Source organism: Bufo bufo, chromosome 9, assembly GCF_905171765.1.
Source record: "Bufo bufo chromosome 9, aBufBuf1.1, whole genome shotgun sequence".
In the NCBI taxonomy this organism is placed as follows: domain Eukaryota; kingdom Metazoa; phylum Chordata; class Amphibia; order Anura; family Bufonidae; genus Bufo; species Bufo bufo.
Window position 1 is genome coordinate 143867890 of NC_053397.1, and position 27366 is coordinate 143895255.

The window sequence follows — 27366 nt, forward strand, 5'->3', positions numbered from 1 at the left end:
GCGGGGGAGCAGTGTACTTACCGTCCGTGCGGCTACCCGGGCGCTCCAGAGTGACGTCAGGGCGCCCCAAGCGCATGGATCATGTGATCACATGGATCACGTCATCCATGCGCATGGGGCGCTCTGACGTCATTCTGGAGCGCCCCGGGAGCCGCACGGACTGTAAGTATACCGCTCCCCGCTCCTACTATGGCAACCAGGACTTTAATAGCGTCCTGGGTGCCATAGTAACACTGAACGCATTTGGAAGACGGTTCCGTCTTCAAATGCTTTCAGTACACTTGCGTTTTTCCGGATCCGGCGTGTAATTCCGGCAAGTGGAGTACACGCCGGATCCGGACAACGCAAGTGTGAAAGAGGCCTTACTTCTGTAAGATGATCATAACTTGGTTTAAACCTCCGACAACTTATTTCCACAAAATGGATTGAACTGGGTTTTTTGTGGGTAGTCGCTGGATACTTGTTGCCAGATGCGTTTCGAGGTAGAAACCTCTTCATCAGTGGCTGTAGTATATACTGTCTGACTCTCCACTTTTATACCCACTCCTAGATTAATCCACTAAAAACCCGGAGAGGTGAGAGGAATCCCAAAATTTCAAGTGGTCCAATATAAATACCGGGATGGAGTAATGTTGAATATCTGGAGGCAGTCTTAGGGAGAATAATGTTTCTAATCTACACCTCCGTTTTTTTTTTTTTCTTTTATGTTGCTTCATTGAATAGCTTTCATTTTATGTGAAAAACGCAGATGCGTTTTTATCATATTTCTTTGCTTTTAGGTTAGAGATGTCTTTTCTATGACTAAAAAGTGTTGAGTCTTTATATGATATAATAAAAGATGATAAAAAATATATAAAAACTGTAAAATGATGGTGGAAAGGTGATAGTCTTATAGAGTGAGGTATCTTCTTTCCTTATGATCACATATTTATATAATATTTAATCTTAAATTTATGGAGATAATCCCTGAGGGAGGAGTCTCCCATCGGAGCAATCACAATGCTGGTGGACAGCTTGGCAGAGGAATAGTAAGACTACCTCCAGATCTGCAATGCTGGGAACCTGATTAACATCTTCTAACAAATTTTGTCTAGATGATCTAAGGTAGTGTGTGGGGCAGAGGTCACCCGCCGAGGCGCGATCACAGTGCTGGTAGACAGCCGGACTGCGATTGCACATCAGCAGGGGACATCCACCCAAATTCGGGATTGTGTTTATAGGAAGCCGAATAGTTCAAAATCAGAATTTAGACCGTCTGGTAGTAAAGTCTCAAAATCGTATATGCGTCTGGATTCTTGTCTTGACATATTGGACACTTGATCTCCTCCTCTCCAATTGATTTCAAAAGCTATATAAATTAGCTGACTTGGGTCTTTGGTATGTTTTGAAGTGTTTTGATAGAGTGTTTTTCGTATCCATTTTTGATATTGTTGATGTGTTCGGATATCCTCTTTTTCAGGGTTCTCTTCGTGGATAGTTTTTTGCTAGAAATTGTTTTTCCATTTGAAGGGCCTCTTTCTGGTGCATGGCATTGGGGGACACAGCACCATGGGTATATGTCCAACTACCACTAGGAGGCGACACTAGACATAAAAAGTGTTGGCTCCTCCCCGTTGGGCTATACCCTCTCCACAGGCACTAGGCTAACCAGTCTTGTTCTAGTGTCCATAGGAGGCAGACCTGACCTGCTTTTTTGTGCAGGTCATCCTGCTACTTTTTTATTTAATTTTTTTCTTCAATCATTTTTTCTTTCTCTGCAGGTTTCGGCCTGCTGCAGGGGTGGCTCCATCGTGTTCCACTTTATTTGCCCCCTGCGGGTGCGTACTCAGGTACCTGGCAGCCACCCAGTCCCCACTTGAAACTGCTTCCGCAGCGGCATTCCGGTAGACCCACGGCTCCCGTGTTGTGTCCGCCGAGGGGGTGGTCATTGCTGCGCCTGAAGACATCGGAACGGTAAGTAGGGATTCGGATCCATTGCGGGGGCCCTGTAGTCCCCTTCTCCCTCCCTCCTTCCCCCCCCCCCCCCCATCCTCTCCCATGGCCTCTTAGGGTCTGAGGCACTTTGCTGGGTGGTCCACCCACTTTATCTCCCCAATCCCCTTGAAGGGGGTTATTTTGGGGCCAGGGTACCTGCAGGGAGGCCCATGTCTCCTCTGGGTCCGGCACTTCTACCTGGAAGTCGCAACGTTCCCGCATTAATGGGGGTCATTTTCGGGTGTTTTTCCTGCAATTTCCCTCGGCGCTGTGTTCCTCCGCGGGCGTCCGTTTCCGGCTGCACGTTCCTAATCTAGGCCCCGGCTTTTCGGCCGACTAGGCCGCAGGTCACGTGGGGCGGAGCCTTCTCTCCGCCCACTCCTGGCTTCCCGGGCTTTCTCATTCACCCTCCCTCCGTGGGGGGAGCCTGGGAGGGGCCTCTCCTGTTTGCCCAATCCAGGTTCACTGCTCTTTCAGAGGGGCGGTTCTTTCTCCGGCTGTCGGCTTCTTTTTTCTACACCGGGTCGCCATCTTCTCCTGCATGGGGCGCGCTGCACAGCTCCTGGGGTCTGGTAGGCAGCCTCTGGCTGAATTGCTCTGCAGGCTCCTTTCTTCCCCCCCTCTCCCTCCTCTCAATTGCCGCATTTTCCTTCAGTCCTGCCACCTGATCTATAGCTGCTGCAGCACCTCTTGTGAACAGTGGCTCCGGGGACAGTTAGGTCAGCCCTGCTGCTCTATGAGGGCTTCCTCTCCCAGCCTCGCTATCGGATCGCCACGTATTTCACGTGCGTCCGTTGTCTACAGAGGTTTCCATGTGGTCGGCTTGTCCCTCCCCTTTCCACCCTTTTGTGTAGGTTCCCCCTGAATGGGCTCCCTCCCTGTGGGAACCTTGCCTGACTCGTCCAATCCCCGGCGGAGTCGCTGGAGCGCTACCTAAAAGTTGCGGTCTTCCCCCCCCCCCCCAGGCTCATGCTCAGATACGAGGTCACGCAAGGAGTAGCCCACGGACCAACCTCGGGTGGTCTTAACTAGCTTCCACCCCTCCTCTGCATCCCTGGGTCGCCCCAGGACAGGCCTGAGGCTGGTGACGAAGCCTTCTCTGTCAGTTGCCTCTGGGGGCATCTCTGCACCGATTCCCTCGGAACAGAGCATCAGGCGGTCTTCCACCATGCAGGATCTCTCTGTGAGGTCAAGACAAACGTGCACGGTGGTACCTACCCTACCCAGGTTTGGTGCCCCTCCTAGTGGACTTTCGGATGGCGCTCTCCTGCCTGCACAGGTAATTCCCGCACAGGTAGGGCAGCCATCTCCGTGCTTAGCAACTGGGACACCTACGCGGTGTCTCTGGTACGTACGCCCTCGTAGGCTGTACACGACAGACCTTCCTGGTTCCCCTATCCAGGGGCTATGTTCCAGGCAAGCTGATAATTCAGGCAAACGCCTCTTGTAGGGTTGGTAACCCTTCTCGGCCTCTGAAGATTCTTTTCTAGTAGCCTGTATCAGTGAATACAGGCCGGCTTTTATTGCCGTGGCGATTACATCTGTCTGTTTCCAGCCGCCTTGTTACCTTCTTGGGTAGAGTTCCTACACCTACTCCAGATGCTGTAGCCATTACTCCTGACTGGCTCTATGGTGTTACATGTGGCACTATTTCCCCCTACCGGGTGAGATATACAGGCCGCCTTCAATTGCCGAGGCAATTGCACCTGTCTGTTTCCAGCCACCTTGCTCCCCTCATAGGTAGAGTACCTACACCATCTCCTGATACTGTATGGCGGGCTCTATTGTGTTCCGTGCGGCACTATTTCTCCCTTCCGGGCGAGATATAGAGGTCTCTCAATTGCTGTTGCAATTGCCTCTGTTTGGTTCTAGTGGGCACCAAGCTGACACCTTGCTCCCTTAGTAGGTAGAGTACCTTCACTACCTCCTATCTGGCCTTATGGTGTACCTTGCGGCACTATTTCTCCCTTACCGGACAATATATTGGGGCCACCTTGTATTCCCGTGGCCACTGCACCTACCTCATCTTAGTGTGCACCAAACAGCCATCTTACTCCCTTAGGTAGATTCCTGCACCGTCTCTATGCTGCAGCCGTTACACCTGTCTGGCTCTATGGTGTACTATGCGGCCCTGTTTCCCTCTGGTGAAATTGAGGGCCTCCTTCAGTTGCCATTGCACTTACTTAATTGTGGTGTGCACCTGTTGTTCTTGGTGGTACCGTGCAGCCCTATTTCCCCCCTACCGAGCGGAATATAGATACCATTGCTAACGCGGTAGCCGCTGCACTTCTCTGGTCCTAGGGTGCACCATGCGGCCACATCGCTCTAATCTTAAATCTAGTACCTCTACCATCTCCAGATGCTGTACCCATTGCACCGGTCCGGTGGTATCTCTACACTACACAGCCGTATTTCTACTTTAACAGGTTGTGGACCTGTACCCTCCAAATGCGGTTGCATTCCCGGATGCTGTGGCTTTGTTTCCACTCTCCTTAGTGTGCAACATGCTGCCACTTTACCTCTGTTTTAGGCGTGTATTTTTAGTTCCCACGTGCTGGGCCCTATGGTTCAATCTGTGGCTCATACAGTTTCTGTATTACTGGGTGCTTCCTTCCCCGGACTCTATTCTAGCTGCGGACGTGGTTACTGCTCTTTTTTGGTTCTTCCATACATCTGCCAATCCGTTACGGTCGTGCTCTATGGTCTTCTTGTACTTTCTCAAGGCACTGTCCACAACAGGCCATCCTGGTTCAGCATGTGCACGGTAAACATAGCTGGCAGGGGTGGGCCAGCCCAACCCCCACCTCCACCTTGTCGGTCTACTACTACTTCTGGTGTACCCAGTATATGGCTGACCTGTTCTGATCTGGTGGGTGGTCCACATTCAACCACGCTGATTGCTCTGGCATCGGACAGGGTTCCGTAGTTCCTTCTGGGTCCTGGTGTTCCCTTATATTCTCTGCATAGTTGTACTATATGTCAGCGGGCAGTTCCCTTGGACCTTGCTATTGTCTGTGCCTGTCAGGTACTTTCTCCCCCTGGGAGTCTTCTGTGTGTTGGTCGCAGCTGGTTTCTACATTTCATGTAGTCACACCCAGTTTCTTCATAGCGACTTCGCCATTCCTTATGCATCTGGGTGTCTGTCGATTTAGTGGTACAACCCAAACCGTTGTACTTTCCCTCCCCAGGACAATGTATGCGGATTGCTAGCCACTATTAGAATGGCTAGTTGTCCATGACCAATCCCTTCCCATATGGTGGTTCTTTTCATTTCTTCTTGGATATTTTGGCTTTTGTTGTCCTCTGGTGGTTCAGTTCCTGGTTCCTTGTGAGCCCATACCGGGTACTCCTTTCTGGAGTCCCTGTCCCCGTTCATGTGACCACGCAGATTCTGTATGATAATTGTTGTTTGGGGGGGGACCTGGGTTGATTGTTCCCCTTGTGGGTTCCAATAGCCTTGTGGACCTCTTGGGATTTGTGTCTATCTTCCCATCCTCCCACGTCAAGTACCTGGTATTGAGTGGTTTAGTGCTACGGTTTGCATTTCCACCTTATGGTCTCCTTCGGGAGGGACTTCCTCCTGTTTTTGGAACCTTCCTCCTTAGATTGTTGGGAGTACTCCCCTTCTCCTCCCATGTCTCTCAGTCCAGTGTGTCCTTGCTGAGATTTCCTGGGCCTGCATCTCCCTGATACTTCATTTGGGTTTTGGGATGCAGGTCTTATCTTATCTTTTTCTTTTTTCCTGGCCTTTACTTGCAACCCCCTCCCTTTCCAAGGGTTGGCGGCTTCCCTTAGCGCCTTTTGGGGTTTTCACCTTTCAATAGGGCGCTTAACTTCATCACCTGCTTTGCGGTGGGGGGAGACCTGCTCACTTCATTGTGAGCCTTGCTATGGCTTCCCTCACTCCAGTGTGTCCCTGCTGAGATTCCCGGGGCCTGCATTTGGTCCCCTTTTTTCCCTGATACTTCGTTTGGCCAGACTTTCTCCGGTCTTGCGCTTCTCATCGATATTTTGTTTTCCCTCGTCTCCTGATTTTGTGATGCCGGTCTTATTTTTTCTCTTTTCCTGGCATTTACTTAAAACCCCCTCCCTTTCCAAGGGTTAGCGGTTTCCCTTAGCGTCTTTGGGGTTTCCCCTTTCAATAGGGCGCTTATCTTCATCACCTTTTTTGCGCTGAGGGGAGACCTGCTCCCTTCTCATGGGAACCTCGCTATGGCTTCCCTCACTCGTTTGGCCTTCAGTGATTCCATGTTTCCTTGTTCCCCTGGCCTGTCAGGGGTTGGCCACAGGGTGTTTGTGCTTTTGCCTGAGACAATTATAATGTTGGGTAGCTCCAATACGCGATGCTGTCCTACTTTCTCTCCAGCCTTTGGATGAGCTGGGTGTTTCCCTTTTGCCGCCGCCTTGCATTTGGGACCTTCTCCCAGGCTTTTGTCCTGGGGTGCTGGCAGTCTTCGCTGTTGCTTCCTTGGGGTTTCTCGCTTGTTATGAGGCTTCTTGCCTGTTCCGTGCATTTCTCCCGTTGGGTCACATGGTTCTCCTGCACCTGTATGCCCAACCGGTGGCATGGCTTGTCTTTTTCCCACCCTCGGGGACTGCTTTGGGACGTCCCATGGTGCTGTGTCCCCCAATGCCATGCACGAGAAAATTTGATTTTTTGTACTCACCGTAAAATCCTTTTCTCGTAGTAGGCATTGGGGGACACAGATCCCACCCTATTTTTTCTTTACTTCCGCTTCTCCGGGCTGGTCTCTTGATCTTTCCCGATACGGGAGTTGTTAGTTCCTTGCCTGCCTTCTCTCCTACTGCTTTTGGTACAAACTGATTAGCCTAGTGCCTGTGAAGAGGGTATAGCCCAACGGGGAGGAGCCAACACTTTTTATGTCTAGTGTCGCCTCCTAGTGGTAGTTGGACATACTCACCTAAAGAATTATTAGGAACACCTGTTCTATTTCTCATTAATGCAATTATCTAGGCAACCAATCACATGGCAGTTACTTCAATGCATTTAGGGGTGTGGTCCTGGTCAAGACAATCTCCTGAACTCCAAACTGAATGTCAGAATGGGAAAGAAAGGTGATTTAAGCAATTTTGAGCGTGGCATGGTGGTTGGTGCCAGACGGGCCGGTCTGAGTATTTCACAATCTGCTCAGTTACTGGGATTTTCACGCACAACCATTTCTAGGGTTTATAAAGATTGGTGTGAAAAGGGAAAAACATCCAGTATGCGGCAGTCCTGTGGGCAAAAATGCCTTGTGGATGCTAGAGGTAAGAGGAGAATGGGCCGACTGATTCAAGCTGATAGAAGAGCAACGTTGACTGAAATAACCACTCGTTACAACCGAGGTATGCAGCAAAGCATTTGTGAAGCCACAACACGCACAACCTTGAGGCGGATGGGCTACAACAGCAGAAGACCCCACCGGGTACCACTCATCTCCACTACAAATAGGAAAAAGAGGCTACAATTTGCACGAGCTCACCAAAATTGGACTGTTGAAGACTGGAAAAATGTTGCCTGGTCTGATGAGTCTCGATTTCTGTTGAGACATTCAAATGGTAGAGTCCAAATTTGGCGTAAACCGAATGAGAACATGTATCCATCCTCTGATGGCTACTTCCAGCAGGATAATGCACCATGTCACAAAGCTCGAATCATTTCAAATTGGTTTCTTGAACATGACAATGAGTTCACTGTACTAAAATGGCCCCCACAGTCACCAGATCTCAACCCAATAGAGCATCTTTGGGATGTGGTGGAACGGGAGCTTCGTGCCCTGGATGTGCATCCCTCGAATCTCCATCAACTGCAAGATGCTATCCTATCAATATGGGCCAACATTTCTAAAGAATGCTATCAGCACCTTGTTGAATCAATGCCACGTAGAATTAAGGCCGTTCTGAAGGCAAAAGGGGGTCCAACACCGTATTAGTATGGTGTTCCTAATAATTCTTTAGGTGAGTGTATACCCATGGTGCTGTGTCCCCCAATGCCTACTACGAGAAAAGGATTTTACGGTGAGTACAAAAAAATCTAATTTTTTCTAAGTCTCCGTCATTGGTGCAGTTTCTCTTTATACGTCTGAACTGTCAGGTGGGGATATTCATTAGCCACCTTGGTAGGTGGCAGCTAGAATATAATATGTAGCTGATTTTTTTTTTTTTTTTTTTTTGCTGGTTTATCATGAAACATATTAAATAACATATTCTATTCTAGCTGCCACCTAGAGAAAGAGAAACTGCACCAATGACTGAGACTTAGAAAAGAGGCCCTTCAAATGGAAAAACAATTTCTAGCAAAAAACTATCCACGAAGAGAACCCTGAAAAGAGGATATCCGAACACATCAACAATATCAAAAATGGATACGAAAAACACTCTATCAAAACACTTCAAAACATACCAAAGACCCAAGTCAGCTAATTTATATAGCTTTTGAAATCAATTGGAGAGGAGGAGATCACGTGTCCAATATGTCAAGACAAGAATCCAGACGCATATACGATTTTGAGACTTTACTACCAGACGGTCTAAATTCTGATTTTGAACTATTCGGCTTCCTATAAACACAATCCCGAATTTGGGTGGATGTCCCCTGCTGATGTGCAATCGCAGTCCGGCTGTCTACCAGCACTGTGATCGCGCCTCGGCGGGTGACCTCTGCCCCACACACTACCTTAGATCATCTAGACAAAATTTGTTAGAAGATGTTAATCAGGTTCCCAGCATTGCAGATCTGGAGGTAGTCTTACTATTCCTCTGCCAAGCTGTCCACCAGCATTGTGATTGCTCCGATGGGAGACTCCTCCCTCAGGGATTATCTCCATAAATTTAAGATTAAATATTATATAAATATGTGATCATAAGGAAAGAAGATACCTCACTCTATAAGACTATCACCTTTCCACCATCATTTTACAGTTTTTATATATTTTTTATCATCTTTTATTATATCATATAAAGACTCAACACTTTTTAGTCATAGAAAAGACATCTCTAACCTAAAAGCAAAGAAATATGATAAAAACGCATCTGCGTTTTTCACATAAAATAAAAGCTATTCAATGAAGCAACATAAAAGAAAAAAAAAAAAACGGAGGTGTAGATTAGAAACATTATTCTCCCTAAGACTGCCTTCAGATATTCAACATTACTCCATCCCGGTATTTATATTGGACCACTTGAAATTTTGGGATTCCTCTCACCTCTCCGGGTTTTTAGTGGATTAATCTAGGAGTGGGTATAAAAGTGGAGAGTCAGACAGTATATACTACAGCCACTGATGAAGAGGTTTCTACCTCGAAACGCATCTGGCAACAAGTATCCAGCGACTACCCACAAAAAACCCAGTTCAATCCATTTTGTGGAAATAAGTTGTCGGAGGTTTAAACCAAGTTATGATCATCTTACAGAAGTAAATGGCAAAGTAGAGGATCTAAAACACGCAACTGGGACAACATCACGTGAGAAGCCAACATACAGGCCAACCAATTGGATTTACATCACGTGACCGGCACTACCCCACGTGAGACGCTGACTTACAGGCTAATACACCGCAGCCAGAATCACCTATCAACTTCAACCCCCCGTAACATTAACTGGAGGCCAAGGACAAAAAAGTGAGTGGAGCGCGATTACCGGGTGGGACGCCACCGGAATCTCCCTTAACCTAAAAACTGTAAGTAATCCTAGAGACTTAATTTATAAACGCACATATTTGTGTCAGAACATCCACGGCACAACTACTCTCCATTATCTAGTGGAAAAACTGCAAGCAACTCTTGGCACAAATAAACAAATTTATTCATTGCAAGCCAGAATATTCACGGCAACAACCACCGCTTTTACTTGTCGCTGTCTTATCACTAACTTTTGCTACAAGTGAATTTACTTTTTACGAGCCAGAACATTTGTGGCATACACCATCTGCCACCACTCAACCATTGTGTAGCGGGAGACTATTTACTATCTTTTATCTAAAGATATCACATTTTCTCGGCATAAAGAGACAGTTACCAAACTCAGGATTGCATTTTTTCTTTCCTTACTTGCACACTGACATATTTTTTTTTAACTCGTTTTATTGAAAAAGAGTAACAAGGCATGTTTGTGGTACATTCATATAAATATGATACAGTATTATACATCATACCGAATCATACAGTACAAGAATATCATCTGTGCTTAGGCAATTCGATACAAGGGCATAACAGTTTCTTTGCATATACAGTGAAAATACAATTGATTGAGTCAAACAAAAATATCGTGTGAGATTTTGAGTGTTCTGACCTGCTTAAGGACCAGTGGTGACCGCGGATCCAGCTGAAGTTGTTAAATGTGATTCGCACCATAGACCCCATACTTTCTGGAATTTATCAAGACATTTTCTATTCATATATATCACATTTTCAGAAGGAATTACCTGGTTCACTAGCCTTTTCCAGATCCCTAATGTTGGTAGATCTTCCGCCATCCACTTAAGAGCGATTACCTTGCGGGCTAGGAACAGAGTTTCGCTTAGAAATATCTTATTGTAGTGGGACCAACCGTCATTATCCAGAATACCCAATAAGCATATCTTGGGGCATAACTGTATTGGACCTAAACCCAATGATGAAAGTATCCCAAACACTGCCTGCCAATATGATTTAATGTGTATACATTCCCACATCATGTGCCAGAAATCAGCACTATTATGAGAGCATCTTAAGCAGCTGGGTTGGGGCATTCTCCCCATCTTGTGTAACCTAGTGGGGGTTAGGTAACTGCGGTGCAGCATAAATAACTGGATTAATCTGTTATTAATCGAGGGAGACACGTTAGTGACAGCCTCCAACGCCTCTGTCCAATCCTCTGAGAGATGTGGAATGTTCCCTTTCCACCTGGTTTCGGCTAGTATGGGTTGTGCTGACATAGGATTCTCTAGAAGGTAAGTGTAGAGTACAGATATTATGCCTCTAGGCCCCTGTGATTTGATGACCCCCAATTAAAGGGTAAGAGGAAAGGGCCCTGTTTCCATCCCTAAATTGTTCCTGAAGGGCATGTCTGATCTGTAGGTATCTAAAAAAAACTGGGTGCGTACTATCCCAAATTGCTCTTGAATTTGTGAGAAGAAGCGTAAGATTCCATCATTATATAGATCTCGCAGTACAGCAGTCCCGGATGCTTTCCAGGTATGTGTTCCCTCTATTCCTTGTAAGTGGGGGAATAACGGGTTATCCTCAGAGGTATGGTGTCGGCCCAATCCTGATATTGTCGTAGTTTGGCATCTCTCCAGACCTGCTGCGCTAACCTGTGTACTTGCAACAATTGTACCGATAGGGATCCGGCCTTCTCTAGTACAGGCCATAGGTTGGATAGACCCAGGTACTGCTGTAAATAATACTCCATATTCTGTAGGGGTTCCCCATTGACCCAATTAGCTAGGAACCTCAGTTGTCCTTCAAGAAAATACAAATGAAAGTTTGGCAACAACGCTCCACCCTGCACCTTGGATCTCTGCAGCGTGTTCAGAGCGAACTTGTGCCTGGCCTTTCCCCAGATAAATTGAACCATTAGAGAGTGGAGGCGGTCAAAGAAACTCCGGGATATTGGGGTGCAAGCGTGTTCCAGTATATACAGCCCTTTGGGTAATAGGATCATTTTTATTAAATTGATCCTGCCCATAATGGACAGAGGAAGGGTTTTCCACACCTTAAATTTGTCAGTGAAGATGGATTCTAAAGGGGCGACGTTTTTAGAGTATGAGTCTTTCGGCTCTCTGGTGATGAAAATCCCTAGATATTTAAAGTGGTCCACTACTCTGAGGTTATGATAGACCTCGGGCCAATCGGAGCGCCACAGCGGCATCAAGGCCGACTTAGCCCAATTAATATGCAGCCTCGAGAAGTGCCCAAATTGTTCTATGATAGTGATCGCTTGTGGCAGAGAAATGTCCATCTCACTCATATACAATATGAGGTCGTCTGCATATAGGCCTACTCTGTCCTCTCTCTCCCCTAGCACCACCCCTCTAAATGTCAAGTCTTGGCGGATTCGTAAAGCCAGGTGTTCAATGGCAATTGCAAACAATAGGGGGGAGAGAGGGCAACCCTGCCTCGTACCTCTCTGCAGATTAAAAGAGGAAGAGGCCGTGCCATTGACCAGGATACTGGCTGCACACTGACATTTATTATATATATATATATATATATATATATATATATATATATTCTTGCTAGCAGACAGCATTATTGATATACTACGTTTTAACACCACTGTGAATTATCAATATATATTCTTTTTACCAATGTATCCCTTTTTATACCCCCCCCCCTTTTTATACTGCCTATATTGATATGAATAAACACGTTTTTACATATGTGTCTTGCCAGTTGGTGAGTGCCTGACTATTACTATTTATATATTCAAATATATACGTTAATATATAAATCTATAATTGGATAATATTCATGTCTGTAATTACACGTACAATAAATTGATCCGATATTTATTTATTTTTTATTAATTTTTTCCTTGTACTGCGAACAATGTAAAAAATTGCAAAATTGCTGTTTTTGGTCATTGTGTGCATGCAGCATCATCTTGGTAGAAATATCTATTGTCCGCAGAACTGATCAGACTAGAACATGTTCTGTAATTTGCAGATCGGCCACACGGAAGCAGTCAGTGCATTATAGCTGCCCATAGGAATGAATGGGTGCATGTGCGATCTGCAAAAAATGTGGATTGGACGCAGACCTAAAGTATGGTCATGTTCAAGAGGCCTTAGAAATCAGCTCATATTGATGGCCCATTGTCACCCAGGTCACCTTTCTGTTTATCGACAGGTCTCCTCTCCACAAGATGTAGATGATGATGGTATGGATGATGAGCTGGAACTTTCCCACGTCCCCACAAAACAGATGAAGATCACAGCTGCCAGCCCTGTGCAGAAAAGGGTAATAACTCCACTTGCCCAGAATGATCAGTCTGTAGGATTTTCTGCATCTCCTGATAGTCTTGTTGAAATGTTACAGAAAATGTAAGGGTTTAGTTTTTCTGCTGAACCTGTGTGGTTGACAGATGATGTGCCTGTTGGAGACAGAGCGGTGCTGTATACTGTTGCCTGACACCAGAGATGGATTTGAGAGCAGGGGTGAACGGCTGGCACGTACATATTTCTCTATGGATTTTGTGCAGTTTTGATTGTAATAAGAGACTAGACAGGATTAAAAGAAAATACATTAACAAAAGAATTGCTTGGATTTTTATTTATTTATTGCATATTTTTACATTCTGTTGCTTTAAGTAGAAATCCAGGACAAAATGACAAATTTACACAAAATCCTTGCACTGTATGTTTCGCAAGCGGTTTTCTTTACTATAATACCATCAGTCCATATGTCCTCCACTATGCTTTACAAGGCTGTTGCTAAAGCCTGTAATGATAATGTAATAATGCATGTGCCAACTATTGCCTACCAGGTAAGTTCTGCTCAGTTGTGTGGCTTCAGTAGGTAGTTTATGCAATCACTGCATTTAGATTAGTATAATTTTTGAAAGATTTATGGAGAGATTTAAATCTCCCTGCGTCAGTTTTTTGGTGATAAGTCGCAAGCACTGTGTTTGTGACTTTTTAAACACCACCCTCGCCATCGGGGGAAGGAGCCGGACCAGCGGATCCAACACATTTATTTTTATTTGCGCCAGTTTCCAGGTGCAAATGAAGACAGAAGTCTATGGCAGCTCCGAGTCCTGCCAGTAGTATTCTGTGGGTGCCATGTTTAGAATTTGTAATATGGCTGGTTATTCTACTCTACGATCACCAGTATACATATGGCTAAAAAAATTAGGGGTTCTTTTATCAAACTGGTTTAAGGTAGAACTGACTTAGTTACCCATAGCAGCCAATCGGATTCCACCTTTCATTTTGGACAGCTCCTTTGAAAAATAAAAGAGGGAATCTGGTTGCTATGGGCAACTAAGCCAGTTCTACTTTACACCAGTTTGATAAATGACCCTCCTTAGTGCTTTGTAGTCTGAAAACTGTGAAATACGAATAGTAAGGTGTTATTTTATTATGCATTTGGTTTTTATTTCTGTTGTAGCCAGGAATATCTGGAAACTCATTCTCACTTGGGCAAACATTACCTCTCACTAAAGTGGTACAGAATGATGCATACACAGCTCCGATGGCTGCACAGTCCGCCTCTGCAGCACCTTTACTGCACACTAAGACGCTAACCAATGTGTCTCGTATACTTGTCACAAAGGAGGCTAATTCTTCAGTACAGCCAACTTCAACAGAGGTGAGAATTACATGCATCCTCTACCCTTGTGTTACCTAGCAGATAAACACTCTCCGAATTGTACTTTATAATGTTGGAGTGCTACACTCCGAATGAGCTAACTGTTCTGAGCAATTCAGTTTATTCCTTTTTTATTGCATTTAACAATTCGTCGTCTTTTCAGTCTGTTTTCAGCCCTTTAGAAGGCACCAAAATGACCGTTAATAATTTGCACCCAAGAGTCTCAGAGGAAGATATTGTGGTAAGTATCGTCTGAACGCTCCAGCTTCCTGAAAGGCATGTTTTTAGTAAAGTACAATTTTCCTGTGAATGTCGCCCCTCTTCTAATGAGATTACTCTGATCAGTGCTGGGATTAAAGCTCCTGCAATCTAGCAGGAGCAGGTCGGGTCCTGACTGACGGACACAGCGGGGACCTTGAGGAGAAGACAGGAGCGGTTTATTACTGCTTCTGCCTTTTCCTGTGTCGGGAGGATAGCGCTGCACAAGTGCAGGGGGAAGAGCAAGAAAAGGCAGAGCCGCTTCCTCTGTTAGTCCTGGCGGTCATGTGACTGCTGGAAGTGTCTGGGTCCGGGAGCAGAGCTGCAGGGTCTAAGGACACTCTGATCCGGCTCTGCCTGTGTGTAATACCCCCACAGGGGACTGTTTTCCTGTGGATGTCCTGGGGGACATATGTGGCAAAAAAAAATATTTTTCAAATTCAGTCGCTAACAGAAACCGTCACCATAGTCGCCCCATTCTTTCAAACATATACATGTTATATATGAAAACGACGTCACAAAATAGCGAACCCATTGCATTATTAGTATTTGTCAGTTTTAGTATTTAAGAAATAAAAAGCTATAATTAAAAAAAAAAAGTACTTTATAATAATAATTAGCGGTTTTCCTTCAAATTAAACAAAAAAAAAAAGCAAAAATAATTGTAATAAAAAGTCCTAAGTGTCAAGTAAAAAAAATCGCAAACATTATTTTGGTAGTCAAACAAATAAAAAAAAGCTAAGGTCTAAACCACCATGTGCACAACATCACACAAAGTTGCCTGGACAGTCAGGCCTTTTTTGGGCTCGGCCATGCTACAATGTGTGTGTGAACTGTCAGTTCAGATATTTCACATGAGCTCCCTGATGGCACACACTGTGAACATAGAGCCTGCTAATACAGAAACTCAACGCTGTACAGGGAAAGGGGCTGACATTTTTTTTATAAAGACTAATTGAAAAAATTATTTTTGGGTCAAAATAAGTACAATGCATTAATAAAAAAACATGCCTCTAAAGGTGTCTGCCGCAGCCATTATAATGTAGACAAAATAACTTTTTTTTTTTTTTCCAGGAGCTTTTCTGTGTATGTGGAGCCTTGAAACGTGCCCGCTTGCTGAGCCCAGGAGTTGCAGAAGTTGTGTTTGTGAGAAAGGAAGATGCAGTCGGTGCCTACAAAAAATATAACAACCGATACCTAGATGGTACGTTGAGTGTGCAGAGGGCACCAGTGATTCTTTTGTTACTTCTGTAGATTTTCATTTTGAGATAAAGCAGCATACTTTTTGACGACTTTATCCAGGAATGAGCACTAGATTTTTATTTTTTACTTTATTTGTGAACACAATTCTGCTTTCACATGGCCCTTGTGACTGATATACTGGATCGGTGTAGGACAGGAATTGGCAACCTCTGGAACTCCAGCTGTTCTGAAAGTGCCGGAGGTTGCTGATTCCTACCCTAGGGACATAATCACTTATTTTATGTGACTTTGCTTACATAGAGCAAACATTCTGCAGTGCTTTTCAGACATTATCACTTGCTGTCCCCAGTGGGGCTCAAAATCTACATTCCTTATCAGTATGTGTTTGGAGTGAGGGAGAAAACCGGAGTACCTCAAGGAAACTCATGCAAACATGGTGATAACATACAAATTCCATGCAGATATAGAACCCCGGTGCTGCAAGACACCAATGCTAACGACTAAGCCATCATGCTGCCCCTTTTATTCAAAAATAAGTAACAATTACATATTCCTCAGCTGGCGTACCTTTAAAGGGGTTTTCCAAGATTTTCATAGTGATACCCTATCAATATCAGATCGGGGGTGAGCACCACACCCCCTTCCTAGGTCAGTGACGTCATCATCGGTCCCATGGCCTAGGGATTCCAAACATACAGCCCTCCAGCTTTTGCAAAACTACAACTCCCACCATGCCTGGACAGCCTACAGCTATTAGGGCATGCTGGGAGTTGTAGTCTTGCAACAGCTGGAGTGCCACAGGTTGAGCATCCCTGGTCTAAGCCAAAAGAGTGGGGCTGAGCTGCAACAGCAAGCACAACCAGTATCCAGTGGATGGTGTTACGCTTGGTAAGCTGCACAGATGTGTGGTGCTCTCCGGAGTGCTGTGGCCTCATCAAACAGCTGATCTGTGGGGGTGTCAGATCTTGGGCCTCACCAATCTAATATTGATGACCTACCCAGAGGACATTAGTAGTTTATACTTTGCAACTCAATTGCATTAAAGGGGTTGTCTCATCATAGACAATGGGGGCATATTGCTAGGATATGCCCCCATTGTCTTATAGGTGTTCCAACCTATATAGAGAACGTAGCCCCGAAAGTGAAGGAGGGCGCATGCGAAGCCGCCGGCCATTCATTTTCTGTGGGGCCAGCGAAAATAGCTGAGCGCTGGCTTGGCTTTTTCCGTAGAGCCCATAGAAGTGAATGGGAGCGGTGGCCGGTCATGCACGGGTCCGCATGGCTTGCTGGTGGCCGGACCGGAGTCCTCCAGTCACCACCTTGCGGGGCTCCGTTCCCGATAAAGGTGCAGGTCTCGGCGTTGGGACCCACACCTGTAAGACAATGGGGGCATATCCTAGCGATATGCCCCCATTGTCTATGATGAGTCAACCCCTTTAAGTTTTCCAGTTAAATTTTTTTTTTTCCCGGTAGTTTATGATGTGATGCAGGATTTCGGAGTAAAAAGCAGAGTAAATCCTCACAGGACTGCCAGGAGAGAGAGGGTCCTGAGCGCTGGTCGGTCATTCGCTGTCTGGCTAATGGAGGTGCTCCAGGGGTGGGGTGGGGGGGGGGGGCTCAAAACTACATATATTGAAATGACTTGAATTTTGTTGTGAAATTAGCAACCAACTTTAAAGGGTTTTTCCAAGATTTTAATACTGATTACCTATCCTCCAACAGCTGATTGGCAAGGGTCCCGGGTGTAGGACCGCCACTGATTAGATACTGCTAATCTATTCAGTTCCGTTTCACAGACTGGTCACAAAACCGTAGCTTGCAGTGGTTTTGTGTCCGGTCACAATACAGAACAAACCAGAACGGAATGCAGTCTGATCTGTTTTGTCCCCATGGGGAAAAAACTGAAGCGTTTTGCTCCGGTTTTGAGTTCCTCTGCCGGGAATACAAAGCGCAGATGTGAAAGTTGCCTACTATAGGTACATGCGGCTAAACTATTGTTACATTTTTCTGACATTCATTTTTATTGACATCTAACCAATTCTATATACTTGAAATTTCAGGACAACCAATGAAATGCAATCTTCATTTGAATGGCAATGTGATTACATCAGACCAGCCCATCCTTTTGTAAGTGTTGACTTTCTTATGGTTGCAAAGGAGAAAATCTTCAATTAAATGTTTCTTGTGTAATAGAGGAAATTTGTCATCACACATAGTACATGTGAGTTCAGTACAAGAGATCCACAATGAGAAGTTACTGTGTTATAAAACCCTAAGATAGTCAGTTCAGGGGAGCTGCTGTTGGCCCACGAGATCTGGCAGACACATGGACCGTGTTTTCCGGGCCATTTACGGTTGTGTACATGAGCCCTTATGTACAATTTTTATCTGATCCTGAAAACCCACCTCTTCAAGAAAGTGGGTAGTCTGCTTCACTGCACTACCGTCACCATCTGTCACTGAATCACCTCGTGTTTATTGTACTAGCTCGTTTTTATTATTCATTTTGTTTATGAAAACCCTTATGTATCTCATATGGTAGAGTGCCTTTAAGTTTGTAAGCCTTAATATGACACATAGTATCTTTTGTTATCACAAAGACCAGGTGAGCATTGTGGATGAATGCAATTTTAAAATCTCCAAATGGCTATCCTGTAGCAACCAACCACAGCACAGCCTTCATTCCTCAATGTCACGAAGTAAGCTGCACTGTGATTGCTTGCTATGGGTAAGATACTTTGAGTGGGATAACCCCCTTTAAAAGAAAAACCATTATACAATAAATAGGGCATTTCAAATCAACTATTATTGCTATATACAGTCAGGTCCATAAATATTGGGACATTGACACAATTCTAACATTTTTGGCTCTATACACTACCACAATGGATTTGAAATGAAACAAGATGTGCTTTAACTGCAGACTGTCAGCTTTAATTTAAGGGTATTTATCCAAATCAGGTAAACGGTGTAGGAATTACAACAGTTTGCATATGTGCTTCCCACTTGTTAAGGGACCAAAAGTAATGGGACAATTGGCTTCTCAGCTGTTCCATGGCAAGGTGTGTGTTATTCCCTCATTATCCCAATTACAATGAGCAGATAAAAGGTCCAGAGTTCATTTCAAGTGTGCTATTTGCATTTGGAATCTGCTGCTGTCAACTCTCAAGATGAGATCCAAAGAGCTGTCACTATCAGTGAAGCAAGCCATCATTAGGCTGAAAAAACAAAACAACCCCATGAGAGATAGCAAAAACATTAGGCGTGGCCAAAACAACTGTTTGGAACATTCTTAAAAAGAAGGAACGCACCGGTGAGCTCAGAAACACCAAAAGACCCGGAAGACCACAGAAAACAACTGTGGTGGATGACCCAAGTATTTATTGATGATGCGACTGCTGACAAAAGCAGCAGGATGAATTCTGAAGTGTTTCAGGCAATATTATCTGCTCATATTCGGCCAAATGCATCAGACGTCATTGGACGGAGCTTCACAGTGCAGATGGACAATGACCCAAAGCATACTACAAAAGCAACCAAAGAGTTTTTTAAGGGAAAGAAGTGGAATGTTATGCAATGGCCAAGTCAATCACCTAAACTCTTTTTTTTACTTTTTATTTAATAACTATTAGCCTCCTTAGGGGCTAGAACACTTGTCCTATTCATCCTAATAGAGCTCAATTAGGGTAAATAGGACTTCACACTCTCCCTGCTGCCCTGTGCATAGTGCACACAGCCGCAGGGAGCTGACCATGGCAGCCAGGACTTCAGTAGCGTCCTGGCTGCCATGGTAACCGATCTGTGGATCTCTGCAGCGCCTCTAGAGTGACATTGGGCTTCTTGGCTGCTTCACTAATTAGTGTTCTCCTTACCTGGGCTGTCAGTTTAGGTGGACAGCCATGTCTTGGTAGGTTTGCAGTTGTGCCATACTCCTTCCATTTTTGGATGATGGATTGAACAGTGCTATGGGAGATGTTCAGAGCTTTGAATATTTTTTATAACCTAACCCTGTTTTACACTTCTCCACAACTTGATCCCTGACCTGCATGGTGTGTTACTTGGTTTTCTCGCCCATTCCATTGGGGGACACAGACCATGGGTATAGCTTAGGCCATTACTAGGAGGAGACACTATGCAAATAATAAAAAACAGCTCCTCCTCCACTGGCTATACCCCCATGCTCCAAAAGGAGGACCTCAGTTTTAGCTTAGTGTCGGATAAGGAGGTGACAGTCCTGCTGCTGCAGGGTTGTCCCTGTAGTTTTTTTCTTCTCCTGTTTATTTTTTTCTAAACAGAGGACGCAGGGTCGCATGGTGCATCCCTGGTCTCAGTGGAGCGAGCGCCGGGGTCGAATGGCCATCCCCGGCTACCTCCCTTTCCCCCCCAGAAGATGGAGTGGAACCGGGCTCGACCTGCAGCTCCGGTGGCCTACCAGATCCGGGGTCACCTAGTCCTGCCCTCTATCCAGTGCACTGCCACTCCTTGTGCCAGATGACTGTTCCGGACCAGCATGGGGTCACCTCTTCAGAGGGTGAAGACTGCAGGACTCGGATAAGTACATCGGCTCTCTTGCAGCTCCCCCTCCCCCCATGTTCACACTGTGACATGGTTGTTTAGGGCTTACCTTTGAGAGGGAGGAGGGATTCCTTCTTGTCCCCTGTATCCTGGCGGTGGGCGCCATTTTCAGAGCCGAGGTCTGTCTTTTTTCATATTCCCGCGCACATTTTTTTTTTGCACACGCAAATTTTTTGAGCGATTTTTTTTTTTTTTTTTTTTTTTTTTTTTTTTTTTTTTAATTTTTTTTTTTGCTATTTTTCCCCGCAAATTTTTTCCGCTATTTTTTCCCCACGATTTCTGTGACTCGGCTTGGGAGCGGAGCCTATCACGTCAGCTCCGACGCTTCCACTTTGCATCAGCGCCTATCCACGCTTGACTGCTACTCCAGCTCCTCACAGGTCACGGTAGGACTGAAAAATCTAAGGCGACACTTCAGGTCCCACTGGGATCCTGTAAGGTCTGCTGCTTGCCACTATCGGTTACAGGCTCCTGTGACTCTTGCCTTACCTCGGGACAGGATCATCCACCGCCTCCTCCCCCTCCACCAAACCAGCCCAGTCCCTCCTCTGCCCCTTTGGAGCCAGCGGAGCCCTCCTGGGCCTCTGCCATAGATAGGGCGACCGCGGACTTGGCCCAAGTCTCGCGTGCGGCCGTGGCCTTTATGGAACGCATGGCGGCCACTGATCCTCCACCTGCGGTGCCTGTGGTTAGCACCGCTCCACCTCCTGGTGCCCCCCACAGAGGACGCTCGACCGCTAAGGGGCAGCGTACGCAGCAGCATCCCTCCTCGGATGACTCTGCTTCCCCCCCCCTCGCCTGGAGGTGTGTTCAGCCTCTCCCTCTCGCAGGGATTACAGGTCTGAAGGGGAAAGGTCCGGCTCGGACGAGGACACGGAGCCGTAACCCTCACCTAAGCTCTCCACCATGGTGGCAGACTTGGTCACGGCGGTATGTGACACCTTTGACATCCAGGGGGAACCTCCTTCTACTAGTAGCCATGAATTCCCCCTCTTCCACTCCAGAAAACCGAAGGCTGTCACATTTCCCATTCATGGGCGAATTCGGCAAGGTCATTTCTAAGGCTTGGGAACGCCCTAATCACCGTTTTTCTGCTACAAGGCGCATGGATACTCTTTATCCTTTCCCGGCAGATAACGTGCAGCAGTGGTCTTCTCCTCCTAAGGTCGACCTGCCGGTGGCCAGATTGGCTAAGAATACGGCAATACCAGTCCTGGACGGGTCCTCCCTACAGTACACCGTTGACAGGCGTTTGGACTCTTTCCAAAGCCATCTTCTCTTTGGTGGGCACAGGTCTGCGGCCCGCATTCGCCTCGGCCTGGGTAGCCAGGGCGCTTTCGGTGTAGTTGCAGCGCCATCATCAGGACATCGCGGAGTAGGATGTCTGCGGACACCCTAAACTTCATCCTCCAGATGTCCCAGGTGACAACATTCCTCTGTGAGGCCTCATTGGACGTCAGCACTCTCTTTGCGTGGATTTCGGCCCTCTCGGTCACGCAGCGCAGGGAGGTCTGGTTGAAGGTCTGGGACGCCGACGCTTCCTTCAAGCGCTCCCTCACTAACCTCCCCTTTGGGGGCTCCAGGCTCTTCGGTGCTAAACTGGATGAGATTATCTCTGACGCTACGGGGGTCAAGAGTACACCCCTGCCCCAATCTAGATCCAAGCGAGCCTTCAGAGCTCGCCCCTCTGGCTCTAGAAACCAGTCCTTTCGGCGCTTCTCATCCTCCAGGTTTGCGACAGCCCCCTCCTCCGGCGGCTCTCAAGACTCCCGCAAGAAGCCTTCCTTTGAGCCTCCACCTTCCTGGCGCCCGCGGGCACAGTTCCAAGGGAGTTCTGACCGCCCCGCGGTTCCCAAGCAGTCCTCCGCCTGAAGGGGCGCCCCATCGCTTGCGGTGGGGGGGCCGTCTGCTCTCCTTTAAGCATGTCTGGAGAGCTCACGTTCAAGATGCCTGGGCCCTGGAAATTGTAACTTCCGGTTACAAGATAGAATTCGTTTCCAGACCTCCAGAACGTTTCTTTCAGTCTCGTGTTCCGGGGGATCCGGCTCGAGTCTCGGCCCTTTTACAAGCAGTTTCTTCCCTTCTGGTCAGGGGAGTAGTTGTCCCAGTTCCGCTGGGGGAACAGGGGGCAGGTTTCTATTCAAATCTCTTTTTGTAGTGCCAAAGAAGGAGGGATCAGTGCATCCGGTCCTAGACCTGAAGCTGTTAAAAAAAAAAAGTCCCTGCGTGTGCGGAGGTTCCGGATGGAATCCCTCCGCTCCGTTATTGCTTCTCTTCTTCCAGGGGAGTTCCTCGCGTCGGTGGACATCCGGGACGCCTATCTGCATGTCCCTATTGCAGAATCTCACTACAGCTTCCTGCGATTCGCCATTGGCGACCGTCATTATCAGTTCGTTGCCCTTCCCTTTGGGCTGGCGACAGCCCCGCGGGTATTCACAAAGATCTTGGCGCCGATCATGGGGCTTCTCCGTACCAGGGGCATATCTCTGCTGCCCTACCTGGACCACATTCTGATAAAGGCTCCCTCTCGTCCCCAGGCCGAAGACAGCGTCAGGATCACTGTTCAGACTCTGCAACAGTTCGGCTGGCTGATCATCTTCCCGAAGTCCTCTCTCCAACCTGCCCAGAGGGTGACCTACCTGGGGATGATTATGGATACTACTGCAGCCCGGGTATTCCTCCCGCATTGCAAGTTCTCACGGATCCGGGAGTCGGTGTCTCGCCTTCAACATTCCCAGTGTCTCTCCATCCGGGAGTGCATGCAGGTTCTGGGGCTTATGGTGGCCTCCTTCGAGGCAGTCCCCTTTGCCCAGTTTCACACTCGGACTCTGGGATCCGCCTTCCTCCTCGGGTTCGCATGGAACTCCCGTGGTGGCTGTCCCCTCAGAATCTGACTTCGGGGAAATCCTTCCTCCCAATCTCGTGGACAGTAGTCACCACCGATGCCAGTCTCCTGGGTTGGGGCGGCGTTCTCCAGGCTCGAACGGTTCAGGGGGTGTGGTCAAAAGTGGAAGCCCGTCTTCCAATCAACATATTGGAGCTCAGAGCAATTTTCCTCTCTCTGTCTCATTGGACCCCCCTCCTAACGGGTCTCCCGGTAAGGATCCAGTCGGACAATGCCACAGCCGAGGCCTACATCAATCATCAGGGCGGAACCCGCAGCCGGCCGGTGATGCAGGAGGTGAAGAGGATCCTCCAGTGGGCGGAGGCTCACGTTCCAATATTGTCTGCAGTATACATCCCAGGGGTCGAAAACTGGACAGCGGATTTTCTCAGCCGCAACAGGGTGGATCCGGGTGAGTGGTCTCTGCATCCGGACGTATTCGAGGACCTCTGTCCTCGTTGGGGCCGCCCGGACGTGGACTTGATGGCGTCCTGGCTCAACAACAAGGTTCCCATGTTCCTGGCCCGAGCTCGGGATCCGAAGGCGTACGGGGTGGACGCTCTGGTGTCTCCGTGGCAAGACTTCGCACTCCTCTGTCTTCCCACCATTGCCTCTACTCCCAAAGGTTCTTCGCAGGGTCGTGGCAGGAGGAATCCCGACCATCCTCATCGCCCCCGATTGGCCTCGCCGCGCCTGGTTCTCGGAGGTCACTCGGATGCTGGCGGACGTTCCGTGGCCTCTTCCTCTCAGGGAGTACCTACTGTCTCAAGGACCTCTCTTCCACCAGAATTTACAACCACTTCATTTAACGGCGTGGCTGTTGAGACCACCATCTTGAAGAAGAGGGGCTTCTCGGACTCTATCATGAAGACCATGATCAAAGCCAGGAAACCAGCTTCCTCCCGGATATACTATCGTACCTGGAAGGCCTTTCTTGCCTTTTGTGAGAAGATGGGCTTTTTTCACCTTCATTTCTCCGTTTCGGTGGTCCTCTCCTTTCTCCAGTCGGGTCTTGAGATGGGAATGTCTCTGAGCTCTCTGAAGGGTCAGGTCTCCGCTCTGGCCATTTTCTTTCAGCGCTCTCTGGCTCTGCTAGGTCCGGTGAGGACCTTCCTGCAGGGGGTGGCGCATTCGGTCCCTCCGTATGTCCCTCCTCTGCCCTACCCCCCTGGGATTTGAACCTGGTTCTGTCTTCTCTCCAGGCGGCTCCTTTTGAGCCCCTGAGGGACATTTCCTTGAGTTTTCTCACCTGGAAGGTGGTCTTTTTGGTGGCCATCACCTCTATCAGGAGGGTATCTGAGCTGGCTGCCCTTTCCTCTAAGGAGCCCTTTTTGGCCTTCCACAAGGACAAGGTGGTAATGCGCCCTGTCCCTTCCTTTTTGCCCAAGGTGGTCTCCGCCTTCCACCTTAATGAGGACATAGTGCTGCCATCCTTTTGCCCCGCTCCGGCGAACCCCAAGGAGCGTGCTCTCCATTCTTTGGATGTTGTCCGTGCTTTACGAGTGTACCTGTCGATTACTGCCCCATTTCGCCACTCGGACTCCTTTTTTGTGGTTCCTGAGGGGCCTCGTAAGGGTCTGGCGGCCTCCAAAGTCTCTGTGGCTTGGTAGATTCGGTCGACTATTGCCATGGCCTATCGATCCCGGGGTAGGGTTCCCCCAGCGGGGGTTACTACGCACTCCACCAGGGCGGTGGGGGCCTCCTGGGCCAGGCGCAATCGAGCTTCTACATCACAACTTTGTAAGGCGGCCACCTGGTCGTCCTTACATACCTTTACAAAATTCTACCAGCTGCACTCTTTGGCGTCGGCTGATGCTGCCCTAGGGCGCAAGGTATTGCAGGCTGTGGTTCCTGTTTAACCGTTGGATGTTTTACCTCTGGAGGTGCTGGTCTCCCACCCCATGGACTGCTCTAGGATGTCCCATGGTCTGTGTCCCCCAATGGAATGGGCGAGAAAAGGAGATTTTTTTTGTGAAACTCACCTGTAAAATCTTTCTCGTCTTTTCCATTGGGGGACACAGCTCCCACCCATTCTTGTCTGTTGCAGGAGGGGTTGGTTCTATTCTAGTGGGACCTTATGGTTAACGGCCCAATGGCGGTGTTCCTTGGTTCTGCTTTTCTTTGTTAATATTTGGTCTCTGATCTCCTTCTCCTACTGCTTTTGCACGCACTGAGGTCCTCCTGTTGGAGCGTGGAGGACGGCCTGTTTTTTATTTGCATAGTGTCTCCTCCTAGTAATGGCCTAAGCTATACCCATGGTCTGTGTCCCCCAATGGAAAAGACGAGAAAAAGATTTTACAGGTGAGTTTCGCAAAAAATCTCCTTTTCGTGATGCTGTTTGATCACTTATTTTCTCTAACAAACCTCTGAGGCCTTTACAGAGCAGCTGAAGTTATACTGATGATAAATTACACACAAGGGGCTGAATACAAATGTACGTCATTCTTTTCAGATTTTTATTTATTAAAATTTGAAAACCATGTATCATTTTCTTTTCTCTTCACACATACTTGCTACTTTGTGTTCGTCCACCACATAAAATCCCAATAAAATACATTGAAGTTTTGTCGGTGTAAGGTAAAAAAAAGGTGAAAAGTTCAAGGGGTACTTTTTCAAGACACTGTATAGTGACTGCATCATCCCTGGTTCAGCTCAATGAATGCATTGCATTGTACGGATGAGGTACAATGAAGTAGGGGGAAGATACAAGTGCTGTCTTGTCCATTGTTTTGTTTCCAATCTGAGGCATAGTTACTGTAGTAATTGTAACTGAATATTGAATGTTTCCTCAAACACCCCCTTATGGGAAAAAAATAACATTGCCTTTTCTTTTTAGAAGATTAAGTGACACACCCTCAACAACAAAGAAGGAAGGGGAATCTAGAAGAAATGCCACATCGTCCTCCAGTGCTGCTTCTAATCCTTCAGCTGAAGTTGACCCTGATACTATCCTAAAAGCACTCTTCAAATCCTCAGGGTCAACAGCAATTGTCCAGCCAACTGCATTCAAGATTAAGCTCTGAAACCAATGCATATTGGAAACCGTAATGGCAGACATTTCAGAGAATACTCTGACCAGTTCTTGGATGTGCCCAGAGATTGTAGAACAAAGACTTTATTTTGCTTCCTGAGGTTTTGTTTAGCGCTGATCACCAGCAGGTAGTTATTGTTGGAAGGATTCTGGTAGAAATTGGACAATCATTCCTCTTCCCAGTATTGTAGTACAGTCTGTGGGGGCAGTTGCATAAAAAATTTCAGTTTTCCCTTTGTCCTAGTATTCTGATACAGCACGATTCTGGTTCTACTGTTTCTGTTATGGGAAACTAAATGTACAGTAAGCTGCATAACTTGTTTGAAATTCTTCAATCTGTTTTTACTTCTTAAAAGGAAATCTGTTGATGTTTTGTAGTTATTGTTATCTATTTAGATTGCTACAAGAGGATTTGATATTGAAGTTGGCATGACACGAGTTCAATCCATATGGACGTCATATGTCTTTTTTTTTTTTTTGCATACCTATGTGCTTGAAATAATGAGTCTCTGAAAACCGAGGAATAATGCACATTGTGAGTTTTTGTACAGACCAACAGTCTGATGTGTGAAACAAACCATTGACTTTAATGGGTCCATGTGTAGTCTGTTACACACAGACGGAAAATATGCCTGTCTGAATCATGCCTAAATGTCTATACTGAAACTTTCTTCTTCTTTTTCTCCACAAACTCATTTGGATGGTCTTACTCTTTAAAAAGTATATCCATCTTAAATTTACTTTATATATTTTTTCATGATCTGTTGTGAGTGGTTTTTGGTGATTGTACTATTCCTATGTATCTACATAATAGCTTTTTTTTGTGACTTGCTCCAAATTAGAATTTACTCTGAATTGTATTGGTTGCTTCCCTTGGGACATATACTCTGGCACCAAAGTTGAATGAAAGGATTGCAGCACTCCAGATGGTGACCACAAATTCCACGTTTATTCACATGAACAGGAGTTTCCGGCTGCCACCAGCCATGGGGACTGTGCAGTGGAAGTCTCTGTCCACGGTGTAGTTTTGGGCGCTAACATCTTGCAGCTCACCTGACATTCACTTGAATGGGAGCTGCACTGCAGCACCACAGAACCTGCTGCCTCTAGTTCAGTCCGTGGTGTACAGGTGCATCTGAATACATTTCATA

The 27366-nt window shown here is 46.8% G+C and overlaps 1 protein-coding gene across 1 annotated transcript in view; it reads left to right on the plus strand.

Annotated features, from left to right (window-relative positions):
* POLDIP3 (DNA polymerase delta interacting protein 3) overlaps positions 1 to 26581 on the plus strand; it is a 36994-nt gene extending 10413 nt beyond the window's left edge. Inside the window, exons 4-9 of the mRNA XM_040407578.1 lie at positions 12804 to 12914; positions 14064 to 14264; positions 14428 to 14505; positions 15597 to 15726; positions 17786 to 17852; positions 26021 to 26581. Coding sequence (XP_040263512.1) covers positions 12804 to 12914; positions 14064 to 14264; positions 14428 to 14505; positions 15597 to 15726; positions 17786 to 17852; positions 26021 to 26207 — 774 coding nt within the window. The 3' untranslated portion in view covers positions 26208 to 26581. The remainder of the gene's footprint in view (positions 1 to 12803; positions 12915 to 14063; positions 14265 to 14427; positions 14506 to 15596; positions 15727 to 17785; positions 17853 to 26020) is intronic.
* Positions 26582 to 27366: the final 785 nt, after the last annotated feature.